The sequence below is a fragment of the Pipra filicauda genome, unplaced genomic scaffold, assembly GCF_003945595.2.
Source record: "Pipra filicauda isolate LSUMZ 115617 unplaced genomic scaffold, ASM394559v2 scaffold46_size3722508_pilon, whole genome shotgun sequence".
NCBI lineage: Eukaryota > Metazoa > Chordata > Aves > Passeriformes > Pipridae > Pipra > Pipra filicauda.
Window position 1 is genome coordinate 2060851 of NW_024104609.1, and position 16856 is coordinate 2077706.

The 16856-nt window shown below is 39.7% G+C and overlaps 1 protein-coding gene across 2 annotated transcripts in view; it reads left to right on the forward strand.

Moving 5' to 3' along the window:
- Nucleotides 1–16856, forward strand: part of NKD1 (NKD inhibitor of WNT signaling pathway 1) — a 111293-nt gene that overhangs the window by 69110 nt on the left and 25327 nt on the right. For both annotated transcript variants that reach the window (XM_027732570.2, XM_027732579.2), the window contains exon 4: nt 383–440. In XM_027732570.2, coding sequence (XP_027588371.1) covers nt 383–440 — 58 coding nt within the window. The remainder of the gene's footprint in view (nt 1–382; nt 441–16856) is intronic.

Genomic DNA, 16856 nt, shown 5'->3' on the forward strand with positions numbered 1-16856 from the left:
TCATTTCCATTTGGAATTTTTTTAACTTGCTTGATTGACAGAATGTTGAAATGCTAAATATCAATCTACTTTGTAAAATTATTTGAACATGAACATGTCGTCTTCTTTCCCCTCTATGGTCAATTCATCTCCATTAAATTTTTGTCCAAAAGTGTGTCCACAGCACTGTAAAATAACATCAAATGCATTGACTACCACGAGTAAAGTGATTGACTTCTTTCCTGGAAAACAGCTCCTGTGCTCTCATCACTGTTTTAAATTAATTCTGGCAATACTAAATACATATTGTTAACACCTCAACACTTAGTATATAGTATATTTGTCATTAATTTTGGTTATATTTGTCATTAATTTTGGTTATTTTTTTTTTTGTTTTAAACAGGATTTATCTGGGGAAGGCTACAGAGACACTATTGGTGATGAACACTTCCACCTAGAAGGTATTTAAAGAACAAAATTTTTTTGTTAATACTAAGGGATTTTAGAGTAAGTTAGTGAACAAATCAGTGTGAAAATGCCTATATTGAGAATGCAATTCGTGAACTGCTGATGTGTTTTTTGCTTGAAAAAACTGTTAGGAGGGAAATGGGGTATTATTTCTCTGTCTGCTACCACTGGTATTGAAAAAGGTCACCCACTTCTATCACAGGGACCAAGTGTTTTAATTCGAGGTCTCACAATTTTTTCTAGGTAGTGCTGTTGACATTGGTAGCAGTTGTGAATAGTGCTGTCCTGAGCAGAAGTGGCAAATGCAGTCCCTGACAATGTCAGCACTGTATTATGTGATGTGCTGCACTCCCTTCTGTGTTACACAAACCAGCCTTAGAAACTCCTACATTAATTTCTAATAAAGACTAGAGATTCTTACTCAACACATTTTTCTTGAATGTGAATGGAATCGTTGCTGCCTTGGACACCTCTTTCCATCTCATCTCCTCATCTGTGAGGCAACTGAGGTGGAATCACTGTTGTGGTGGGAATGGCCTTTGGGGACCTTGAGTATGGATGCTGTATCCTGCATTCCAGAGAACACATCCGAGGTACCTTGAATTTCAGTTGGGCAAGTGGGAGTTGATGAATGGAGGACAATAATTAGTTGCTCATTCCTTTCAAGGAAAACAGACTTCAGACACTGTCTAGTATTACAAGTGATTACAAGAGCTGTGTGCTAGATTTATATTATAGGGTAGTGGAAACAATATGGTGAATTTGGTTAGAGCAATGAACCATGTCAAGCTTAACCTGGAAATTTCTGTCCTTTTATAGTCCAGGCATTTGTTTCTGGTGTTAGAGGCTTCTGTCTAAACAGAACTTAAAAGATTCTCTATGTTAATAATGTCTACCTTCCAGCTCCTTACCTGTGAAATGTGTTAATATACCATGTTTCTTGGGTTCCACATTTCTATCAACTCTGTATTTAACAGAGAGTGTTCCCTTGTATGTGCTGTAACATAGGAGCTCAATTTCAACTGGTGCTTGTAGGCTACTCTTAATCACAATAGCAAAATCTGCTTGCCATGATGGAGTTTTTTTTAGCATTTCAGTTTTTCTATCTGCCCACAGTGGGCTATAATGGTAACAAAGGGTAGGGTTTTAATTTTAGAATTATAGGAGAAACTACTTCACACAGGATATTAAATGTCAGCAAGGTGAATAATTTAATTTTCTTTGTCTCATTCTATCTTTCCTTGCCTCTAATTATTTATTTCTTTGTTGTGTAGAATTGTCTTGCATAGCAAATATAATATTCAATATATAATATTTCCAAATTAGTCAGCAGCAGGATTTTTTTTATTAGGGTGTAAAAGCTTTTAGGTTGCTGCAGTTTCAGTCTTTCAGCAGTTTCATGTTATTACTTCCAATGCATCTCATTTGTTATGAAGTAGCTGAGTAGTGAAGACCAGATTTAGATACCAGCTGGTGGTCCATGCTTTGTGTGCTGTCACTGGGGAAGAGCTGTTCTGTGGCATCTTTCCATTTGGGAGGAAGATGACTGTTCCCACCCAGTGCTCAGGCAAATGCATGCAGATTGTCAAGGCTTGGTCCTCATCCCTTCTGCTCTCAGATCTCCAGGCTATGCTTGCCATCCTGGGGACAGTGTTAGTCACTTCCTATTTGAATGGGATATTGAAACTCCTATAATTTGTCAGACAATACTACAAGCATTGTGTTAAAACTTGTTATGTAAGTTTGTAGCTTTTACTGGTATCATATTTTTAATGATTGTGCTTTGTACTGGCATAAAATTGTGATATTAGCATAAAGTGAAGCTGCAGCTTGATTTGGGATCTCTGTTTGGGCACAGCTTGAATTCTGTGTGACTTAGGTACAAGATGACCACTGCCATAACTCTTCTCTGTGTAGAAATGTTTCTGTGGGAAAAAGTAATTAATATTCCAGAACATTTCCATCTAAAATAGTTGTTATGCCTTTATTCTGCTGCCTCATTATCTTTACATATGTGCTGGTGGAATGTGTGTGCTGGATGATTATATGTTCGTGTGTCATAGGAACATCAAAATCATTGATAGCTGGTTTCAGAGACAAGGAGCTGTAACCCAGAAAATGATTGGTTGGACTGAGCTCAAAGAGGACATGAATGGCAAAACAAAGACTTAAACCCAGGTCTATCAAATACCATGCATCAAAGAGCTATATTCTGCCTTCATAAATGCATGGTGGGGATGCAAAAAAAAAAAAAAAATAAAAAGAAACATTTCTCAGATTTGCAAAAAGGCACAGCAGGTGCCACAGTTCTGGTTTGGGGGAAAGTTATAGCCTTTGCTCTCAGAAACTTTACTGGAGAATAAATCTGAATTCTTTAGAAGACTCTCACTGAAAAGACAAAGTGGCAATAAGAGAAATAATTGAATTCCTTATTTTGTTTTACATAGCCAAGTTCATTACCTTTTTTTTTTCTTCCCTCTCTTTTTTTCCCCCTCTTAGCTGTCTGAGCAGTACAGATAAAAAGAACTCTCTTTGCTGGATTTAACTTCTGTGTTGTTATGTAAAGCTTGATCAAATCCTTTCGTCTTAACAGACTTAACTGGCCAACAGCAAAAGGCTCGGGATTCTGGGATTAAGATTGTATTTGGTAAGAGGACTGGTGCATTAGTGCTTTCTTTTGAACTATACAAAGAACAAAGTAAACATCAAAAGCATTAAGCCATGAGAGCGGATTGTTGACTCAATGTTGCTGCATGACAAGAGGTTAGAACTCAATAGCTGCGATTCTGTTTACGGAGTGCTGTGCAGAAAGAAACAGTTTGACCAGTATTGTCTAATATATCCACCACCTGCCTTTGATTTTGCTGCTGGGCAAGTCACTAAATTGAAATTTTTGGATTTTCTCTTATGTGGTCAGTGATTTCCTTAGATAAGAGGCACCAATGGAAACCTCAGTCTCATATTACTCTGACTCTGTTTTTCTTCTTCCTCTTTCATTAACAACTCAACAATTGGGTATGGTGGATATAAGTTCTGTAGTGGATTCATTTGCAGCTTTCATTCCAAGTGATTTCCCACTCCATTTCAAAGACTCCCATTTGCCAAACCTAGAGTACTTGTACAATCTGCTGTGGCTGTGAACAAATGTACCGTGCTTCAACTTTCTTGCCCCACAGTTCCTGCACAGAAAACACGTGCTTCATCACTCTTCTTGTGTAGGATAAAAGAGCTCACATTTTCTCTTCCTTGGCCAGAATAAGAGGTCACCAGAACTGAATGACTGGAGGTGGCCCTGGAAGAAGTCACAAAAACTAGCACTTCTCTGTCAGCAGAGAAGCTAAAATGGCAGGCAGGAATTGAATGTGGCATCAAACAGCAAGTCACTCTTCTGTCATGGAAATACTCAGGCAGCTCAGAAAGACATCTGCTGTTTGTGTGTTCAACAATGACATCTAAGTTCTCCCTCAGCTCTTCAAGGTATAATATAAGTAAGCTTCTAATGCATTGTTAGAGAGTCCTGCTCTTGTTTTCCAGAACTTTTTTCCCCTCCTTTCCCTGGACTGTTTGGGAAATTTTTGCAGCTAACGCTTGTAGACCAGAAGAACTTTCTTGTCTTGATCACTGCGTACCTTTCTGAAGGGAATTGGGATTTCTCTATATTATTGCTTGAACATTTAAAAACTTTTCAGAAAGATCAATTCAGAAAGGAAAATCTCCCTCTGATGCATTCTAACTGCATAAAGGGATGATTTCCTCCTTGTCTCAATACAAACTCTTTAAAGCCCAGTGGGACACACCTGTCCATCTACTTCAGCTGCCTTTTGGAGTTCACAGTGAAGTCTTGAGCTCAATGTGAGATATGTAACCTGTCAGGAGACACCCAGCCTATCATCCCAGATAGTTATGTGATAATGTGATTTCTCATGTCACTGTTCTCCTGAAAAGTACGACTCAAGTGTTTCTACTAATCAGAAATCTTGCATCTCTGGAGATCTATCTAGTCCTGTACCTGTCAGAAGAACTGCCTCTTACACTGATAGCAATCTGTTCCCTGTTTCATTTGTCAGCCAAGGGTGATGTCTTGATTATTATTCTCTCAACAGAAGACTGGAGAAGATCCAAGTCTTCCTGGTGCCTTATCCGAACATGATATCCAAAGTCCTCTTGAAAGCAGTGACGGAGCTTGGCTTGAATCAACAAACCCAGTTTTTTATGTTTCCCAACCCGGTTGTATCCAAGTCCCTAGATGGAAGATGTTCCCTGTTCTGGTACCAGAAAGGACAAATTATTCAGGTCATCTTCTTGCCTATAAATATTAGAGAGCCCTCCAGCAGAGTTCAAAGCACATGTTGTTGCTGGGAAAAAATCTAGCATATCTGCAAAAGAGCTACTTGTTGCACTTTTCACATATTTACAAGACACAATGGAATTTTTAAACCCGCAAGTAAAGCATTTTGTATTCAGCAAAGTAGAAAAAAGATCCTTATATTCTTAGTATTACTATATTAGGTATTATAATTATAGTAATATTACAATACTACTATATGTTTTTCAAGTTGGTACTGGTGTGTCCAGTCAGTCCTTCATCTGGGGCTGCAGGGGAGGGCATGAGGGGAGTATCCTTCCCCACTGCACCCCACAGTAGGGCTGCTTTCTCCATTCAGGAAAAACTCAGTGAAGGCTTTAGTTCCTGGACTTGTTCCAGAATTGGTAACTGGAAGAATATTTGTTGGATTGTCAGCTCAGAGGAAGGGTGGCAAAGTATGGTACTTGGACACAAATTGTTTATAAACTTGTCAGCAAAGGAGAACTTGAACAAGCATTTTGACTAGTTTTAGCTAACCTTCTGTTTGCATGGGAGACACTTTTTACCATACTTTGCTAATCTCTTAGCTCTAATAATTAATGTATTGTTCTAGGCTGAGCTATGAATGGGTAATAAAAAGCAGTTATTTCAAACTGCATGATTCTCTCTAGTTAATGCCTTCACTTATGATGGTTATTTAATTTATTTTATTTATTTAATTTAATTTATTTTCTAAGGCTTAAATAATTTTTTATATATTATATATATGAAATTTCAGTGTATTTATAGAAAAGGATAGATTACATCTTGCACACAGGCAAATTTGCTTTATGTCAGCACCATTGTTATTACCTACCTAGTACTATTGATGCAGGCTTGGTGCATTGCAGAAAGTTCCTTCTCTCTCAGGTTCTTAAACCAAATACCTATTTATCACTAACACCGTAAATAGAGTGCTAATAATTCCACCTTAAAAGTGCTCTTGTGGTCAGCCTGCTTGAATGTTATATGGGAACTCTGCATTTTAATGACTTGTTGCTAATCCTATGCACTTACCATACATTTGCTATGCATGACTGTATGCTATGTGATCACCTCAGAACTGGTGATCACTTGCTCACTGGCTGCATTTTTTCAGCTCTCGAGAGGTTTCTGCTTTATCCTTTCCTACTGCTCAATGGGACATGAAACAACTCTGAAAAATATCTTCAGCTTCAGGGTGACCCACGGGCACCAGCCACCAGCATCTGACAAGCAGCGGGTCCCTGCTGAGGCTGGCAGCTGATAAGCTGGTTGCTGTGGGTTGGAAGGAGGACCGAAGGACGTGGGGGTATAGGGAGGAAGGAGCAGTGCAGAGTGCCAGGAGAAAACTGCTTAGTTTGGCAGTTAGAATAAAAGTCACCAAAGAACATGAGACTGGTAGGATTAGCAGAAGTTTTCCTGTGGTTGTGCACAGATCCAGGAAATTATAAGAAGCAGGTAGGCTGCTTGCCATGAGTGGGAGGAAAATCTTACGGCATAAGGCATTTTAAAAAAAAAAATCAAAAAAATATAAAATTGTACAAGTGTTTCTTAACATTAGCTGTTCCAGTTGAGGGAGGCTGGTATTTGGATCAGAAGCTTTTACTTCTAGAGCTGCTGTTTCAAGTACAGCCAGGTCAGTAGTGATGAAAGACTGTTGCCATCCAACGGTTGCCCATGGCCTGTGTGTAACAAGTTAGTGGTCTCCAGGTGTTTCCAAATGAACCTTTACAGTGTCTAACAGCTCCCACCCATGTTGGCAAGCAGAGCACAGAAAGGCAGTGAAAAGTGGGCTGTTATGACACCTTGGAGGGTGAGCTTTCCTGCTCACACTGAGCCGCTGCTGTGCGGAGGGTTTGTGCTCTCCTCCCTGCATCCTGCTTGTTCCCTGCAGGTAGGGTATTGCTCCCCTTAGCTGACACCCCACCAGCTCCTACTGATGCTGCCTAACAGGTTTTGATAGATGATGTGTTTTGTCTCTGGTTTGAGTGTTCTGGGTTATAATCCTCTGTATTAGACTGGGAAGTTCATACATGGTGTTAGTAATAGTTTCACAGTGATGTCTGTGTTCAGATCATTCTACATATCTGAAAAGTTGTTATACTGAACACCAACAAGTTACTTGTTTGCTTCAGGAACACAATAGCAAGGCTGAGAATGCAGCCTGGGATTTTCTGCATCCATATCTGTCCCTTAGAATATGACAGAGAGACGGTGTCAACACAAGAAAGCCTTCCAAACTTACAAGTGGCCTATATTCTTTATGGTGACCAAAAAAGCCAAATGTTAATATTAATTTAATTGTATGTAATGTGTAAAAAATATCTCAGTAATAAACCAAGATAATGAAAAGGGAAGTGAAAAAGCACCTCAAAAAAAAAAAAGCAAGGAGTTGATCCTTAATGAATGTTTTAAACATGGAAAGCTTTAAAATAATATTATATACATGGTATTTATAATAATATTGGTTTTCCATGCTCTTTCCATCTACCTAAGACTGGCACCTTTTCCTATTTCCACGGAGAAGCTAATGTTCCTTCTGAGGGGTCATTAAAAAAAGGATCAATTAAGAATAAGAATATTCCTTTACTCTCAGCTCTGGAGTAGTTGTGAACTGTGGGTATAGCTGTTGAAAAATCTATGTCTGTGGATCTCTCAAGCTGCTTCTGTTGTAGCATGGGAGAGCCAGACCACCATGGTGCACATGGGAAGCAGAAGAATTAAAGGACAAAAGGATGATCAGGGAGATCTCATCAAAGGCAGGAGGGCTTTTGCATTTGCTTTCAATACCCCAAAGGTGAGCAAAGCATCACAGCAGAGCTCAGGCAACAGAGTGTTGGCACCCAGCTGGTTGTCCATATCAGTGAGTGAAGCTCAAAGGAAGCTGCCTTGTAGCACAACTGAGACAGGGCTGAGAAATGGGTGCCAGGGATATGAGGGTCATGGTCTGTGCATGTGGTTAGAAAAGGCTGGGCCTCAGTGAACTGGACTCACCAAATCTGTCTTGGTCATTGGTGTTTCCCTTGGACTGTCAGCGTTGTGATTCAGAGGAGGAAGGAGCTGTAGCACACACAGGCATATCCAGGTGAGCTGTTCCTTTGGCCTCGGCTGGGTGACAGTCAGTCACACTGAGTGCAGAGGAAGGCAGGCTGGGTCACAGCCAGGCTGGGTCACAACCCTGCACAGTGTGGGTGCACCTGCCCAACCCTTCCCGGGGGTGGCTGGGTCACAACTACCTGTGTCTGTCTGCACGTCCTGCTCTCCTGCCTGGGCAGTGGTGCCTGACCTGGGAGTCAGGGTCTGCCATCAGATGTACCTTGGCAAACTGATGGACTTGGGTGTATCTGTGAGGGGCAGATGATCTGGTGGGTATGGCACAGAGATAAACCTGCATTACTGTACATGTACAGCAGTATAAAAATGTACTTGAACTTTGCCCCAGAACATCCACCACCAAGAACAAAGAATGAAATATGGGAACAAGTCAGGAGTTTGAAAACAATCTCTCTGGAAACATGATGAATACCAGTGGTTTCATTTATTCTACTTGAACAAAGGTTCTTTTCTACTTTTAATTTCCCAGCAATGATTATTACCAGTTATTTTTCTTGTAGCTTTGACCACAGTTCATGGAGGTTTTATTAAACATGTTTTTGAAAAGTGAGTCAAAATGCCATTCTTCTCTGATTCTCTTGTGACTCTCTCTTTTCTTTTCTTTTTTTTGAAAATTTTTTTTACCCGTGTGAAGCTATTGCATATTTCTAGGAAAAGATTTTGGACCAGATAATACTCTCATGCTGGTGTTCATGGAATTATTCCCATTTTGTGCCCTTGTAATTGAAAGTTTTGGCCTTTGATATTTCAGAAGACAACATATTTGTTTCAGATCCCTTGCCTTTACAAGAAACACTACACTCATTTTTAGAAACCTTGAATACTGCATTTAATAGGCAATATGTCCTGCTGCAACTCCCAAATATTCCTAAACTTGCAAGTTTTCTTGTGCTTAACTGAACCATGACATGGCCAGATAAGTGAGTTTGAGCTCTACCTTGGCTGGGTTTTTGGTAGCTTTCTGCAGGAGGTTTTTGTTTAGATGCCATGGGCGTGCTCCTGTTAAGGCCCTTCTCTCCTGCCCTCAGGGATTTCATATTCCCCGGTGTCTCATGTGAAGGTACACATTACGACAGGATAAAACAATTCTTGCGTTTCTAGGACTGAATTTAGGAGCTGTTGTTTTATGTAGACAGCTTGATAGAAGCCTGACCCTTGGGGCTGGATGATTTAGCCACAACAACCTGTCATCCTGCTGAACCTTCCAAACACAAGTGTGTAGATGCAGACCTACCGAGGCAATTTCCATGACAAACATATTGCTTTGCCAGTTGCTGTTCCAAATTCAAAGTGTGTATCAGTCAGGGTGCTTTTGTGTGTTTCAACTCCACTTCTGCTGCAGTAGCTACAGAAACCCAAAGTTTTACCTCACCAGGCAGAACAAGTGCCCTTTGTTACCTAGACAGATTACAGCTTTTTCTAAAGTCTGCTCTTCATAAAAGCCCAGCTTGAACAGTGGAAATTCTGACTTGCCTCAGATACTGAGGAGACTTTTATAGTTTCAAGTAGCTCCAGGGTTATATTTTAAAAGTTGAATTTCATCACATGTTTCAAGTTTGGTGGAAAAAAAAAAGGCATGATATTTTTAGCAGAAAAAAGTCCCCCCACACCTTTTTTCTTAACAGATGTTTCATCTCAATCATATCCAAACCTCAAAGCACAAGTAGCAGTCAACCTTATTCTCCTGTGGAGAAAGAGATAAAATGTCATTTGTTTGGAAGACAAGCTTGTTTTTTGTAACCACAACTAGTTTGTGAGTAAAAGCAAATAATAAATGCAGCACTATGGGGTTGTGGAAATGAACCTGAAGCAACATTTCTACTCTTGAAAGAGTTTGGAGTCCAGCTGCTCTTGTTAGATGGAAAGTCCCAACCCCCCAGCCTACCAAAAAAATAAAAATACCAGCAATCAGTATTTTTCTTGCTTTATAAATCGGACCCAGCAACCCAGGTCCTTTCACCAATAAAATACGTCATCCAAAGTGCTCAACTTTGTACCAAAAAGGGTTTAAAACTGTAAAGGTAACAGAAAGAGAGGAAGAGAATATTAGCTGTAAAACAAAATATCCAGAAGTAAAAGAGCTGCTACCCAAGGAATTTTCACAGGGCTCTGGAGGAGTGGAGAGCATTGCTGTGCCGTGCAGACGGGGCTGCACATGGGGCTCAGCACTGGCAGGGCAGTTGCCAAGGAGAGCCAAGGCATCCTTGGGCTCCATGCAAAAGGTGTATTTAGGAGGGAGTTATAGTCCAGCCTAAGGATTTGGAGGCACAAAGCCAAAGTGTGGGGCTGTACCCTTGTTTTGTTGTTTGAAGGAGCCTTTACAGAAAGTGGAGCCATCCAGGTGTGTTCTTGGCAAAGCGAGGTTCGGATGGACCCGCTCACTGTGTTGCTGCAGGACCCTCTGGGAGCTGTACAGAGCACCCAGCTGCCCTGTCCCAGGTGCCTGTGCCCTGCAGGGGTGCTGCCCAGGACACACTGGCATGTGGTGATTGCTGCCCAGATTTCAAGAGGCTACATTTGAAGGCAAATCCACAGTGACGGTGTCTAGGAGAATATTACAGGATCTTGCCCCAAAGGGGTAGCTCAAAATGGAAATCTGAATTTTGAGTTGCAAAATGCGTGGGCTCTCCAGAGCAACAGGAAGGGCTGGCTTGTCCTGTAAGTGTGCACCAAGTCATGCTCCAAACCATCTCCTCTTCTGTGCTTTTAGCAGTATATAGCACAGTGAGCTTCCATCTCTGGTTGGGGTCTTTAGGCTGCACTGTACTCATTAATAACAGCGAGCAGATACCTGCCTTTGCTCTGTAAGAATAATTTCTTGTGGTGAGATCCTTTGTGCTCTCTAGAATTTAGGTGGTTGGGTCAAGCATTGATGAATTTTATTTCTCTGCATGTTTTGTAGTGTGTGGTGTATCATCTCAGTACCATTCCTGACCCATGCATAAATGTGGAAAGGGAAAGAGACGTATGCTTGTATGTGCACATGTATATGCTGGCCTATTTATATTAATATTTATTTATATTAATCACAGTAATGCTTTTCAATTGTGTTGTCTCCATCCTCCCCCACCTCTCAGGGTAATATAGGGTTCTGAGGATGGGAACACTGAACTACTACTGAATATTAACTATGAAAGAGTTGTCAGATGTGCAACTGAATCATCACAGCCAAAATAATGTTACAGTATGGGTCAACAATACTCCTCTCTGTAAAAGGTTAGCTTTGTGAGGGTCAGAGTGATATTCTTCCTCATGGGAAGCAATTCCCATGAAATGAATATTAGAGTTCAGATACCTTTAGAGGCCCTGTTATCATAGCAAAGGTGGTAGAAACACGACTTTCCCATTGAACATCTAAGTTAGATGGGAGTGAGTTGATATCAAAGCCTACATTATTAATAACATTACCTACTCAGCCTTCATTTGAATAAAGGGTTGTGTAGTGGCTGGGTTTCTTTCTTCTTTTTCTTCCCTTGTGAATCTCGGGGGGAAAAATACCCAAAGAGACAAAGGAAATTCAAGATAGAAAATTCCATGTGAACATGCATATGTGCAACTTACACTGAGAAGGGATTTTTAAAATGCAAAATTTTAACCAGCTACTAACCAAGATCAGTGGATGGCCATCTTTAGAAAAGAGAAGTCTTTCTTCTTTTGCTTTAAGTCAGTCACAAGTGATCAGTTGATATCCCCATCTGTCACTGTTCAGCAACAGAATTTAATGCTTCACAGGCCCCTTCAGAGCTCCAGGGACATATAATACTGTTAAAAAGTGGTAAGTGGTCCATGTGACAGTGACAGTTTTCACTTAAGAAGTACTTACCCATGTTAAATGGTACAGAGAGTTACAGCAGATTGCATTCTGTTCATGTGGCTTTTGATATGTCCACTGATCAAACACAAATCTTACTGCTACGGGTATCATCCTGAACTATTCTGACCAAAGCTTATGGAGATTCTTCCCTGTTGTCATGTTCTCCTCTCTCCCCCTTTTTTTTTTCCTTAAGATAGGGGAGGGGAGTGAGAAATGATCTTCTTTGATCTCCAATGAGGAAGGGGAAAAAAAAAAAAAAGACTGTTCTGTTCAGGCTTTTGGCTAACACAACAAACAGTGTTTAAAATTTAACTTTGCTTAATTAATTAGTAATTCTGTTTAGTGCTGTCTGATCTTCATCCAAAAGGTATTTTGAAGCTTGAGAACTGAACATCAAAGTGTATTGGGTGAAGATGGTCAAGTAAGGCATTTAATCTGGCAGTTTCTGTTGATGAAATACAGCCAGTTGGGGAACTAATTGGAAAAGGGAATCATAATCTGGCAGAATTCAGCAAACTCCCTCCCTTTAGCAAACTCACGCCAGAAAGAGTGTGAGAAATCTAGGTTTAGTGTTTAAGCATGTATGAGTTACACCCTAGCTAGCAGAGAGAGACCATATTGTCCTTTGTATCTGCATCTTTAGTGCAAAAATTTTTTTTTTAAGGAAATAGTAAAAAAATCCACCCCACCCACCCCTCCCACCCAACATAAAAGCCAAAAAAGAAAAAAGGAAAGGCAGACCTAGACAGAAACCTGTGATTCTGTATCAAGGCTTGAAAATACTTCTGCTTAACAATGGTAAGTTATTGGGGTTGGCAAAAGGAATTGAACCTTTAAGAGAAGAGGTGTTCACCGACCTGTGAGTCTGACTAAATTTTAGTCACAAGAGAAAATATTTTCTGAATATTTGAGTAAATTTCAGTTTAGCCATTCCTCAGTGTCCTAGTGATGTCCTGTCATTTAGAATCATTGATGCCTGAATGATTAAAACATGTTTTGGTTGTCTATTTTTGTTCTTTTGTTTTGTTTTGTAATTTGTTTTTTGCAAGCTGTCACAAGGTCTTGAGTCACTACCCCTCTGCTCTGCCTCCCCCTGGTCTGGTGCTGGCAGTAGATCTTGTGACAATCTTTTTTTTTTTCACTCTATGGTGTGCAATAGAACCTTTAATTTGTGTTGTGACTGTCAACAGGAAACCATGAAACAGAAGAACACGATTTCTCTCCCTATTTTTGGGTTGAAATACCCATCCCAGGCTGGTACAAGGCACTACTTCTGCTAAATTGGTTTTGACTTGTCCCACTGGACTTAAAATGGACAATTAATTTCCCTACAGTAAGCTTCAGAGAAGGCAGCTTTATCTTTGTTGTTTTGAAGGGTGTGTCTAATTCATCAGCTTCAGCTTTTAGACAGGGAAAGTTGGATACGTGCTTTTGGCACTGACCCAGGACGAGCCTGTTTTTCTATGTGCTTGCTCTGGTGGCTGTGGAACAGGAATGTTACTCCCTTCCTGGTTCCATTCTCCCTACGTTCATTTGCCGCTGGAGAAGAGGACCTTTGTTCAGGCAAAGTTATCTCCATCAGGGAGATATTTCAATTAACTTGGTGGAATAAAACAAAATGGGACCTTAATGGGGGTGATATTTCTTAATCCATGGCCTCCAGGATAACTTGAAAGTGAAATCTGAATGTGAATGTAATTGTTAATTAAAGAACTTCTCCTCAATTTAGACTTTCAAACGTGGTTGTTATTGCTCTGGGTGTTGTGCAGTCAGTGAAGAGTGTCAGTTATGTTTGTCAAACCTGATTTGCAATGAAAAAAATATTGACAGAACCAGATAATTTAGACATCAGAGACTTCCTTAAAAAAAAAATTAATTCTCTTTCTATCCCTCTGGTCCTCATAGTCTCTGAGTTCTGCATCTGCTAGATCTGTAAATAGGAAGGGAAATCCTATTGACATCAGTAGGAATTTTACTGCTGAGCTCAGTTGGGCCACCTCTTTGCTCAATTCCACCAGTTAAGTACTGCCACTGAAGTTCAATTTGAGCTGTTACAGAAGGGCTTGTGACTTCATCTCTGTGTCTTGATATGTCACTTTAAAATTTTCCTTTTATCCTACTTCCCCATAAGTCTCAGGTTCAAGGTTTGTTGGTTTTTTTCCGCATGTACAGATAATTCTGTCCCTTTGCTTCTGGTAGTAGTTTTAAAAAATTGCTGTGGAATCCAATCTGTCTATCATGAGAGAAGGGCTAATATTATTCCACTTCAAAGGTTTGTTTTCATGTATGCCAGATGCTTACTTTCATGGGTGGCATTTTTGTCAGTTCTCCAATTTTACCTTTACTCCGCTTTCTCCCAAAAATTGCACAATGATGACCCTGACATTAATATATGGTTAAGACATCACTGGTAATGTCCAGTCATAATTTATCATTGTGGAATTGCACAGCTTCTTGCACAGTTCTGCTTTTTGAATTAAGGAGATGCAATAATCATGTACGCTTTGGAATGGCATCCCAAAGAAACTCTGAAGCAGTTTGTCTTTAACCTGAGTTCTCCCAACTGCTGTGCAGATTTGGAGTTGGTAGCCATGACTTAGACATGAACATTCATCAGAGTTGCATCCTTCTATGATTCTGGCTCCAGGATCCTGTTAATGGTAAGTACAGTTGAAAAATAGAGTGAAAGTGTCCTTACTTTGAGAGGGAAGATCATTTGATAAAGAGCATCGTGCTTTGCTGGAATGAGCCTTTGAGAAATGTGGAATGACAAGCCACCTGAGTGAGGTTGAAAGTTTAAACAGTCACTTTTCCACCTGAGTGCAGCTTTATTTTGGCACTCCTCTTTTCTCCCTTATTCTCAGATGCAGATAGAGACGAGGGAAGAATGGTTTGGCTGCCTGAAGCTTACTATTCTACGCTCATTCAACACACACAGCACAGCAGTTTACCTCATTTCTGGGATATTTTGGTGATTCCTAAGGAGCATTTTGAATTATTACCCCCTTCCCTTAGGAATGCAAAGACCCTGAAAATAAAAAAAGGACCTAATTCTTCTGAGATGAGTCTTAATATCTTTAAACTGGTGTTCATTCTCTCCCTCTCTTCCTCCCCCACTTCAATTAGGAGCAATTGGGTGGTACTAATTAACAATCAGAGAGAGAAACATCTGCTAGTACACTTAAGCCAGTCAGTTTGTTTTCATGAAAGAATGGTATTTCACAATTTTTCCAAGTTAATATTTTTCCTTTTTTGTCTTTCCAATTTCAAATATTGTCCAGACGCATTTTTATAGTGTCTTAGGGTTATAGAAGTGAATACAAGACCATTAATAATGAACAAGGAAAGAGCATAATAAAGAAAACATATGCAGTATTTCAATTCATGAAACATTCTGTTAGGGAACATTGTTTTTGAGAGCATATGGTTATTCCCATGAGAAGCAATATATATACATTTTTTTCCCCCTCCAGTTGTGGATTCCCACAGCAAGGGTAGGTTTCTATATGTATTTGTCTATGTAGCATGTTCTCTTTGTCAGGGCTTGTTATCTGAGTGGGGAGGTAAGTAAGTATTTTTGCACAGATGATATATTGTACGTGGACCTATTGATGGCCTAGACTTTGGAAACACAAGTCTATTAATTCTCCACACTCCTTTGAGATAGCTATCTTGTCTGGTCTGGTTTAATATCATTGGCAGAGCTGAAAGGAAGCTCACATTGTGAATATATCTGAACCTTGGCATGCAGCTCACTGGTGGATCTCTGTTTACAGCTGCCAGTTTTAACTGCCCCAAGCAGACATTCTCATTTTATTTATAAGTAGGTTCAGCATGTGTTTATATCCTTCATGAAACTGAGCACATGTCAATAGTCAAAACTAAGTATAGAAGCAAGATACCAAACACTTATCCTTCTTCTCAGACAGTAAGTATTTTTAAATGTTCATTGGGTTTGGATAAGGCACATGAGGATATATGTACAGACACATTGTTTGATCACTTGTAAATACTATTTTAATATCCCCATATTCCCCTTTAAAGTTTCCTCGTTTAGATCTCATTTTTCTTTGCTGAATGAAACTTGACATCAGGATGAGATCACCAGATTTCCCCATTCCATTTGAGCTCCAAAATGAGTAACTGATTTCAAAGGATAATTCCCTGGAGCAACAAGGCCAATGAGTTCTTCAGATCAAAGGTCAGCAAAGCTCAAAGAGGATAATTTCTGGCATACAGTATTTAAACTCTCTCAAGGAGTGTACTGCAAGATGTATCCCCTCCTTCCCCAATAGCTGAACCCTTGTTTTTCTGAGAAGACTAATTTGTCAGTGCACGTTTTTTCCTCTGTTACATAAATTATACATGAAAGGGAAAGCTTCCTATCTGAATACACAAATTGTACATCCAGACAGGTTATTAAACGTGCCAGTGGAAGGGCTGTTCCTGGAACCAGAAAGTACCACTGTCAGTGTAACTGTCTTTTTTATGAAGGCCCTTTTTTATGAAGGCCCTTTTAATTTCTTGTTGATTTTTGAAGGAAGCAACAGAGGTGGACTAAGGTAGACAAACAAATGTTGTCTTTTGTTTCAAGGGGATCTTTTTGTGGCCTTAGCTTTGAACTCCCAAGAAGGTTGAGTTGTATTTACGGACCAAGTGAATATAAAGCAAATGGTGGTTCTTCAGATATACTTTAAAGTTATGTATTGTAAGTAATATTTATTTTAATAAGTGCCTTAAATGTGATAAACACTATACAAAAACCTCCTAAGAAACAGTCCCTGCTTGTCCAATAACACTAAATTAAAAGGATCAGGGAAGAAACTGCTGTGAAGCCAGCTTTGTCTTCCTTTGTCTGACCTTCCTACTTAGTTTATATTTGGTGTAGGGAATCCTAACACGACTTGGAGCAGAAATCAAAGGGTATCAGCATGTCAGTATGTGTATAATAAATACTATGTCTGCTTGCATTTGTACAATGCAAATTACATGTGTGTGTGTTGGGAAACTGGTGTTAGTATAACATCAAAACTGCAAATAAGTATCAAAGTCAGGAAATTCCAAGGGTTAGGATTTTTACTTCATTCCCCTTTTCTTTACTGCACATCCATCTTGTATACCACAGTTTTAAGAACAAATAAACAAACAAAAGTA